The sequence below is a fragment of the Kryptolebias marmoratus genome, linkage group LG20 (assembly GCF_001649575.2).
Source record: "Kryptolebias marmoratus isolate JLee-2015 linkage group LG20, ASM164957v2, whole genome shotgun sequence".
In the NCBI taxonomy this organism is placed as follows: domain Eukaryota; kingdom Metazoa; phylum Chordata; class Actinopteri; order Cyprinodontiformes; family Rivulidae; genus Kryptolebias; species Kryptolebias marmoratus.
Window position 1 is genome coordinate 26723503 of NC_051449.1, and position 10042 is coordinate 26733544.

Here is a 10042-nt window from a genome sequence, read left to right on the forward strand (position 1 = left end):
TTCTCATTTTCAGCTTCTTTCAACTAATTTCAGCTTTTAAAACTAATTTCTGCTTCTTTCAGCTTTTGTTCTTCTACCTTATGCAAATCTTCTACAAATCAGCTTCTGTTCCACTTTCTGCATCTTCATTGAACTTCAGCTGTTCAGCATATCTTCAGCCACTTTCAGCAAAATCATTCAGCAAAATAAGCATTCACACTGCATTTTCGCAGGAAATGCAACTTCTCTAATTGAATGCTGTTGTTAAAAATCATCTATTTCCCCCTGCTGCTACTAATGCTGCCTATAGAATTTGGCATGAGAGAGGCATTAAAACTATGAGCAACCTTTACAAAGCTGGTTTATTTCTTAGTTTTTCAGAATTGTCCTCAAAATTTAATCTGCCTACCTCTCCTCTGTTTCTCTATTTCCAAATTAGACACTGTATCTCATTGTTGTTTCCAAACTTTCCAAATTTTCCTGCTGACCCACCATTGGCTGACCTTCTTGTTCTTAGGCCTAATCAGGAATCACCCTTTTCTAGTATATATGGAAAACTTATGACATTTGAGTATGACAGGTAAAGCCAGAACTGCTTGGGAACGTGAATTATGTGCTGAACTCTCTGGGACAAAGGTATCCTCAGTATACGTCTAAGTACACCATGTACTAGGTTACAGCTTGTACAGTTTAAATAATGAACAGAATCCACTTCTCAAAATCTTGTTTATCTAAAATCTTCCCTTCAATTTTAGACCAGTGTGACAGATGTCAGATCTCACCTTGCAACTTCCGTTATATGTTTTTCTTCTGCCCAAGTTTGCACAAATTTTGGGGTGGTTTCTTTTCTGTACTCTCAGGGTTTTTTAAAACCCAGATCCAAAGTGACCCACTAATCACCATCTTTGGAGTCCCAATGACCACCCGTAACCTGTCTGCCCAGCAAAAGGAAAATTTTGGCTTTCTTTTCTCTCCTCGCTAGATGCTGTATTTTACTTTACTGGAAATCTCCTACACCTCCATCTACGTTACAATAGCTTAACACTGTAAGAACATTTTTGAGGATAGAAAAAATGTCATTAACAGTGAAGGGTAGTTCAGCTAAATTTACTTGCAAGTGGACACACTTTTTGGAGTACCTAAAATCTTTGCCCTCATAATGTGTATAATGATGTAATTAACCCAGTGTGACTTAGCTAAAAAGATTATTTCTTTCTAAAAAGAAAACATTAGCTCCCCACCTCCTCCTTTTATTTTACTTGTTATTTTTTTAACTTCTATTTCATGTTCTTATCTTTGTATAGTGATTTATGTTTATTGAGAAAAAAAAGTCAGAGAAGTTATGTAAGTTTTACAAAATGTATGTAATGTATAAAACTGTATAATCTCTGATAAACAACAACAACAACAAAAAAAAGACAGGCAAGTAGGTCACAGGTGAGAATGACTCGTACCCCTTACCCCCCTTCCCTTTATGGACGAGGGCAAATATATATAAACAAACACAAACACATATTTTTTATGTGTTTATGTACATTTATGGAAATAAGTGCCCGTGTATATATGATTGTTTAGTTTTTCATTTTTATTTATTTTGGTATTTATTCATTTACTTCCTTCAACTGCTGCACTCATTGATTTCCTTTGTCTCTTGTTTATTTTCCATTGGTTTATTAGGGGTAGATGCTGGGGTAAGTCAATGTTTATGTTGGTTGAGTTACAAAAACAATCAAACAAAAAACATTTGTAACAAAATACTTAAAAAAGATTTTTTTTTCTAGTAAAACAATTGTTATATCTTAACACAATGGTAAATGATTTGTCATTTAAAGACAATTACACAAACTCCTGACTTTGCTTAGTGATATCTTATTATTAAATTTAAAAATAAAAACAAACATAAATGAATGGTTGAAGTTATATGTAAAGCTTTAAGTGTACCTCTTTTACTGTTGCTCCCCACCAGCCCTTCTTTGCCATAACGATCATATATGCTCCTCTTGTTGGCTGGAAAAAAAAGTTACAAGTTTTAAAATAAGAAAACAAAATAAAAAACACAACTGTGTGTAATTTGATCTGTTCCATTCACACCGTCTGTGTTGCCTTTAACTTTAATATAATGTTCTACTGTATTTGGTGATGATTTGACAGTTGTGATACAAACCGTCTGAAAGGACTTCATAGGCCTCTGACAACTCTTTAAACTTCCTCTCTGCATCATCTTTGTTCTCAGGGTTTTTATCTGGGTGCCACCTTAAAGCAAGCTTTCTGTACCTGAACAAATAAACAGAAGAAAAGGTTTCAATAACAGGCATTTCGCTGCTGTGGTACTGCTTATTACAAAAACAAACAGGCAGTTAGTTGCATACATATCCAATATTATCTAATATCTAATAAATAAATGTAATAAATCTAATAAATGTTACTGACTGTTACTTAAATTTGATAAATTTTTATTTAAATGTGGACAGCACAGTGACCTTGTTTTGTGTACAGTGCAGTTTGAGGTTCACATCCCTCTTTGCAAGGGCTTAAGGAATAACAACCCCAATTCCTACAAAGTTGGAATATTGTTAAAAAAAAACAATTGCAATAATTTGCAAATTTCATAGACCCATATTTTAATCACATTGGGACAAAGTAAATCAAATGTTTAAACTAAGAAACTGATCAATTTTTAGAGAATAAAATAAGTAATTTTGAATTTGATGGCAGCAACACATCACAAAGAAGTTGTTCCAGGCTCATGTTTTCTACTGTGAAGCATTCACTTTTCTTTTAACAAGTCTGTAAACAATGGGGATGCGCATGTCTCTGAATTGTACAAGTTGAAGTTGAAAACCATGCAAAAGTTGCAAGACATTCAGGAGACTCCATGAATACCATTCATCAACTACTCAGCCCAATGACATGGAGCATTATAAACCAGTTAGTTGTATAAATATTGAGCTAAACTTTGGTATGGTAGTACTCAAGACTGATTCTACACATATTCTGAGCAATAACAGATTGTGCAAGATCTTTATTTAATGTTTTGCCATTAACTACTCTATTTAGAGTCAACTCTGCCTGTATGTTTTCAAAGTATCTCAAAAAGCAATATAGGGAATTTGATAAAATTTTCAGAAAATAATTATTGCCTGGACATCTAGAATAAATTATATTCACGAAAGTGCCTGTAACCTATTTTTATTCTTTTTTAAGGATGGGAAGACAGGGCAATCTTCGTTCTCTGTACAACTGTGGAGGCCAACTCTTTGTGGCCAAAAAGAAAACAAAGTCACTGAATACTCTGGTTTTAAAAAAGGAGTTACTCTAAACTTTTGATAAGAAATAAACAAATTTGGGTTTTTTTACAGCTGCTTAGCTGTGGTCAGGTAACAAATTACGGACTGGACCAATCCCTGACAGAATGTTAGATACGGACCGGACCAACCGCTGACTGAAGGTTAGAGACAAACTGTTGGCTGAACCAACACCTTTTCAAAATAAATATAAAAACTTCAAGATTTAAAATGGTTTAATTAAATTATCTATTACTAAAAAAACCTGTCATTGACACAGTTTAGAATGATTCCATTAAACATTGATAATTCTCCGTCTTTTCAACTGTACAGCATAACGGTAAAGAAAGGTGCTTTAAATTTTGAATGAACCAAACAAACGAGAGAAAAAGAGAGAATCTGTTAAAACATTTTGATTGAGCTTTCATGGTTTTCATAGTTCCCCTGTGGCATGAGCACAGTGTGCAGTTGGTGGGAACACATCACTATGGGGGAAATCATAAAAACCTAATAGGGGTAACATTTCAAAACTATTAGAACTCACGCTTTCTTTATGTCATCTGCAGTTGAATCCCTTCGTACTCCTAAAATCTGGTAGTAGTCCACCATGATGAGTGGATGAAGAAGCTTCAGGTTATCGTGATGAACCTGAAAGAGTAACGAAAAACACTAAGAAGTTTGTTTGTCATCCAAGCAAGAGCAACTCTGCATACTTTTTATGTGACTGAGATCAGGGCTGTGTGATGGCCACTCCAAAACACTGACTTTGTTATCCTCAAGCCACTTTGTAACCAGTTTGGCAGCATGCATTGGGTCATTGTCCACTTGGAAGACCCATTTGCGCCCAAGCTTTAACTTCCTCGCTGATGTCTTGAGATGTTGCTTCATTGTTTACACATAATGTTCTTTCCTCATAATGCCATCTATTTTGTGAAGTGCACCAGTCCATCCTGCAGCAAAACACCTCCACAACATAATGCTGCCACCCTCATGTTTCACAGTCGGGATGGTGTTCTCAGGCTTGCAAGCTTTCCCCTTTTTCCTCCAAATGTAACAATGATCATTATGGCCACTCAGTTCAATTATAGATTTATCAGAATATATTCAAGAATATGGTAAGTGTGTTTTGTAGTTTGTGAAAATATTAGCATGACACATGCTAATTTTTTCCTTAATTAACAGTAAAATGATGCTATTAAATGCAGCATTAGATATGCTGTTTTGTTGTTACATGTAGTGATCCAACATGCAGCCTGTGCCACAAAAAGCACAGTACAGTACAGCATCTGTCTGTTTTTCAGAGTTCTCTGTTGTTATTCATTAGCCTGGAAGTGAGACGTGTGCTGGTGCTTTGTTTGCACTTTTTCATTTGCGTCAATTTAATTTATTTGTAAATGTGACTTAAATTAGGATTCAAATTAGATGCAAACAATTCGTTTTTTTTTTTTTATTGTATTTTTGTTTAAAAATGTATTTCAGAAGTGTGTTTTTGTGAAACTATAGTTCTGTAACTATTTGGCACAAATATCTTACAATATCACATAATAAATAGCCATATTTTCGACTTTCCTGTCAACCTTAATCATTTATTTTACTAAATCACGGTCGGCCAGCGATTGGCCGGCAAACGGCTACCTACCGGGCTTAGCCTTTTTTCTGGGGGAAACCCTGTATAAATAGCCTATATTTGCGCAATAAATTAACGATAATCACTTAAATGAACAATAATCATAGAATTGAAATGAATTTATATATCATGAAACATTCAAATTTACTTTATTTTGAAAAGCCAACACTGCCAGTCTTGTGCGAAATTCTATTACCCCTGTGTCGAGAGCGCGCACTGCAGCCAGAGAGGCTGATCTGACCATCTTCACCCAAAAACGACTCCACATAATCGTGTCAAGGTTGTAACTTTCATTTTAATCGACAGCTCCAGTTAATGAATAAATAAATAAATGACCTCAAATAAATAACAAATAAACCTGGTCTTTTGCGGAGTTTTTCTTACACAGTTTCGTTTTGATTTTAAATCGCAGAAAGAATCAGTCTTTTTCCAACTTTTGCAGCGCCAGATCACATCGAAAGCTATTTCTGTGGTTGCTCATCCACATTATGAAGCAACAAACTTGAAAAAATAAAAAAACAGACCAAAATATGATTCATATTCGGCTTTCCCGACGCTGACACATGCAGAGTCACGTGTGTATGCCCTCACGCAGGTAAACAAACGCTCCCGCCAGCAAACAGACAGCACAAAAACCCCCCAAACCAATATGTAGCAAAAATCTGCAAAGCAAGCAAGAATATCTGTTTTTTTTAAACGTGCTGAAAGTCGGTTTCTCTGCTGCGAGTAGCACCAGGAGTAGCTCTCCCACTCCTGGTTCACCTGAAGAAAGTCCAAGAACACAAAGAAGCCCAAGAGATTTATTTCTATGGAGGACCAAAACTGACAGAATTAACTATAAAAGGCTCCATAAATAAATGAATATGCTTAAATTGCACCAATTAATTTAAAAAGATGTACTTTACCACGTCTTATAATTTAATTGACTTTATTTGTTTTTTTTTCACTTTAGTTCCAACAAATCATATTTTTAAGCACACAGTTTAAATTGTACTGTTTAGATGCATTTTTGTCTCTTTATTAATAACAAATAAACCTGGTCTTGTGTGTGGTTTTTCTTACGGTTTCATGTCATGTCTTTTTCCAACTTTTGTCATGTACACTTTAGCCTGACAAATATCACTCAGCCACCAAACACCGTTTTCTAACACATCATCTGTATTTATAATTTTTTATTGCTAATATAAAAGGATGGAAGCTAGCTGATAACAGGACACAAAAAATTAGACTTCCTGAAAAGATAAGTGATGGCTTTCTGGTAAATCCCAATCTAATGAAAATATGACACATTACTGGATGAAAGATATTTCTAGTTGCTACTTTTTGGTAGTTAATGTCTGTTTTTTGTCTAAAATAATCAGCTCTAGCATATGTATTAAATACCTTGAAATATTCCTCTACCATTCTGTGATATATAAGAACAAAGTTCCTCTCTCTCTGCTTTCTGCTCTCGGTGGAGGAGGATGCTTTTTCTCTGTCTCCTGTACCCTCCCCTCTCTGCCCTGCTTCAGCTCTGTGTCTTGTCTTTTTCTTTGGAGCCTCTCTTTGCATATCTTCCAAAATTTGTGAATTATGGATTTGGTCAGCTGGTCTCTCAACGCAACTGATCACATTTTCTCAACAAGAAGACAGGGTTTGGGGGGAACCCTTTTGTCTAGACGGGACATTTTTCTCTGGATACACAATGGACTCCTGGCAGGAGTGGAGAATTGTGTGTCTGTCGATACTGTCAGTCGTGGATGTCGAAGATGTGTACACAATTAGATTTTTGATAACAGTCTTTCTGCTTTTTGGAGTTGGCGGTTACCTGGTATATTGAGAAATTCTGAAAACCTCGGCAGCTGTTCTAGCCACTGTGAGGCTGCCAGGCATGTGTGATGGGATCTGCAATCAACACTCATACTATGATGTTACGTGAGCAGAATCGCAGACTGGATGTGATCATTTTACAGGATCGCAGGCTAGACGCGGTTCCTGTACTCAGGGATGAAATGGAATAAATCTTTGAGAAAGTTGTTCGCTCGGATCTGGTGGAATAGACCTGGAATTTGGCTGTTTGGATTCGCCATTGAAAAACACCAGCGAGAATTTGAAGGCAGACGGAAAATAAGAGTCGGCCTGACCCAAAACAATTATTGTTATGTGAATCTGGCTCCCTTGGGCCAGCCTTGGTGGCTAGCTATCTTCAATTCCTCCTGGATTTTATGTAAATAAGATGCTCTGCCCCCTCCCTTGCCTGAGGACATTTGTGGATCTGCTCTGGGCTAGCTGATAAACATACCATCATATTATCAAAGACAATGGCCTCTGTGATGTGATTCATGGACTTATCTGCAAACACAAACATTCATACAAACACACTACACCGTTTTCCACCATCTCTGCTTTCTCTCTTCGTCTGTCACCCTGCTTTCTATCTGCACCTCATGTGGCTTTTTTCTCTTCTGCTTCTGTTAGTCTACCCTTATCAAATAGATTTGTCTTACCAATGCTTCTCTAAGAGGAAAAATTATTCATATTCTAATGGTCTATTAAGACCTGTTATCACTGTAACAACTATTTCCTCTTAGATTAAAGTTTTGATCTAAGTTAAATAATATACTTTAAAATACTCCCATTGATCTATAGATCACTGAACGGCTCTGTACCTGGTATACTAAAGACTTGTTATCATTATCAATATCATTATATCAACCGTTCTGTTAGCTAGAATTGTTTTTGACCTAATTGATGTTTTTATTTCTGTATTTCTATATTTGATTTTGATGTTTTTATCTCTGTATTTCTGTATTTGATTCTGTACCTGATTGTTGTTTAGGTTATACATCACTGATCGACTTACAGATTGTTAGTTTACTAAAATTACCTGTTATAGTTTTACCAATCATACTATTAGTTAAAACTACTCATTACTCAGTTATAGTTTTCTATATTTGATTTTGATGTTTTTATCTCTGTATTTCAAATGCCTCCTCTTAGAGTAAAGTTTATTCACCAATCTTACTATTAGCTAAAATTAACTGATTGATGTTTTTATTTCTGTATTTGATTCTGTTGTTGTTTCTGTGATGTAAAGCCCTTTGGATCGCCTTGCTGTTGACAAGTGCTTTATAAATAAATTTCACTTCACTTCACTTCACTCTTTTCAAAGGAGAAAAAAATACTTTTAAAAACATCAAAGGGGAACACAATATTTCAGCCTGAAGCTCACACCTAAATCTCACTACCATGTTTTGTTATCCTATGGGACAGGGATTAACCAATCAGAGATTTATGACATTTAGGTTTTTTAACCCTACCATCACACACAACTAAACTTGAGAATTTGAAAACATTTGCTCTTTATTTGCCAAAGTTACCGGGGGAACCAAATATTTCAGCCGTCTGCAACAATCCCCTCGCAGGTAGCCCACCACCACAGTCAAAGAAATCCTTGAGGAAACCCTGCTTAGTGTATGGACACTTGTGAGTTTTAAGAAAGCAATAAAAACATATTCTCTAATTCTCCTATTATTCTGGCATTTTGCAAATAAAAATAATTTGGGGACTCATAACTGACATAAAACAGAAAAGGTTAAGTCTGATTATTAAATCAGACAGTGAGAAAAAAAAGGGTTTGTTTTTATAGTGGATGTCAGCACCTGGTTTTACCTGTATGGTTATTATTGTAAGTAAGGTTTACATTTATAAGTAAGTTGGATAAATCCTGATGAATTATGTAGAATGGATAGATTTATAAGTGTGCACTTTCAGGCATGTAAACTAAACCAGCAAAGACTGAGTGCAGTTTTGCTTATCTTTCACATTTCAATTGTTTTAATTAATTTATTTTACAAACAAATCTCTGTCTAAATATTTTTGCATACTCTTGCATGTTAAAAATAAATAACTGACATCAAAATGAATCGATCAAATAAATTACCATCTTTGAAACTGACTAAGTCATTGGCCTTTCGTCGACGGAAAACTAGTCTCGACGTAACAAAGTTGGACTGAATGAGATGAAAAGTCACACTAAAACAAGAAAAACACACGTGTCTGTTGTATAGTAAGCCTGCTTTCAATATTTAGACCCCAGTAGTTTGCAGGCCGTTCCTGTGGTCAAATATAGTTTTAATTCAGAAACGTATTACTCTTCAATAGTTTAAATGTGCTCACACACACACACACACACACATATACATATACATATGTATATATATATATATATATATATATATATATATATATATATATATATATATATATAAGCATTGATGTTTCTTTATTATGGTGTAGTGTTTGAACGTTGATGCTAGCTGCTACATGCCTAACAGAGATAACGGAGTCAGAAACAGCGGCGTTCATTAATGGCTTACAGCCTGTAAGAACACAACAACCAACAACAATAAGCAGAACATTACCCCACTAATATGAAGGTGTTTGTAGCATCTCAAAGGTTCGGAACATACCAGGCAGTTCGGTTCTCCCAGATGATGTACAAAAACAAAAACAATGTGTTAGGGTTTCATAGAACCTAAAAAGGTTCCAGCGGTCCAGCGATCGAAAATTTTCACATTAAACAAAATCTGTTTACTGCTATTGTTTTATTTTCGGCTGTCGAAGCACGGTTTACTACATTTCTGCCTCCTTCTAAATGTAAACTATTTCTTCTTCGTTTTCTTCTTGTGGAGTTTATTGGCGGTTGGCAAAAACTAAAGTTGTGCATTATCGCCACCAACTGGTCACTCCTTCTTCTTTTTGTTTTGAAGGTAGGTAAACAACAAACAAACAAATAAATAACTTTTATCCTTCAAACAAACATGTCTCTTTCAGATAGTAAGTTAATACCTGAGAACTGTCATTTTTTGAGTTTTTTTTTAAATAATTCAATTGGATCCAACCTTCATTTCAGTTAGATTGTCAGTCAGTTGATTTCTTTTCTGTCTGTATTTCAGGCAGTATAATAAAATATTCTCTGCAGTCTCATCTTCTCTACAGGTAAATTCACATTTACCTGGATTATGTTTCCCTAGTGAAGTGAAGTGACATTTATTTATATAGCACTTTTCCACAACAAGGCGATTCAAAGTGCTTTACAACACAGAAACAACAATTGGGTACATAATCAAATACAGATAAAAACATCATATCAAACATCATAATCAAATAT

At 35.2% G+C, this 10042-nt stretch overlaps 1 protein-coding gene across 2 annotated transcripts in view; it reads right to left on the reverse strand.

Moving 5' to 3' along the window:
* Positions 1–9649, reverse strand: part of LOC108250515 (dnaJ homolog subfamily B member 6-like) — an 18767-nt gene extending 9118 nt beyond the window's left edge. The window contains exons 1-4 of one of the 2 annotated variants that reach the window (XM_037981881.1): positions 9342–9384; positions 3808–3911; positions 2144–2253; positions 1921–1986 (exon numbers count right to left, since the gene is read on the reverse strand). In XM_037981881.1, coding sequence (XP_037837809.1) covers positions 1921–1986; positions 2144–2253; positions 3808–3872 — 241 coding nt within the window. In that variant the 5' untranslated portion in view covers positions 3873–3911; positions 9342–9384. Of the gene's footprint in view, positions 1–1920; positions 1987–2143; positions 2254–3807; positions 3912–9341 lie in introns of both variants that reach the window. The other variant, XM_017440428.3, reaches the window with a different exon arrangement.
* Positions 9650–10042: the final 393 nt, after the last annotated feature.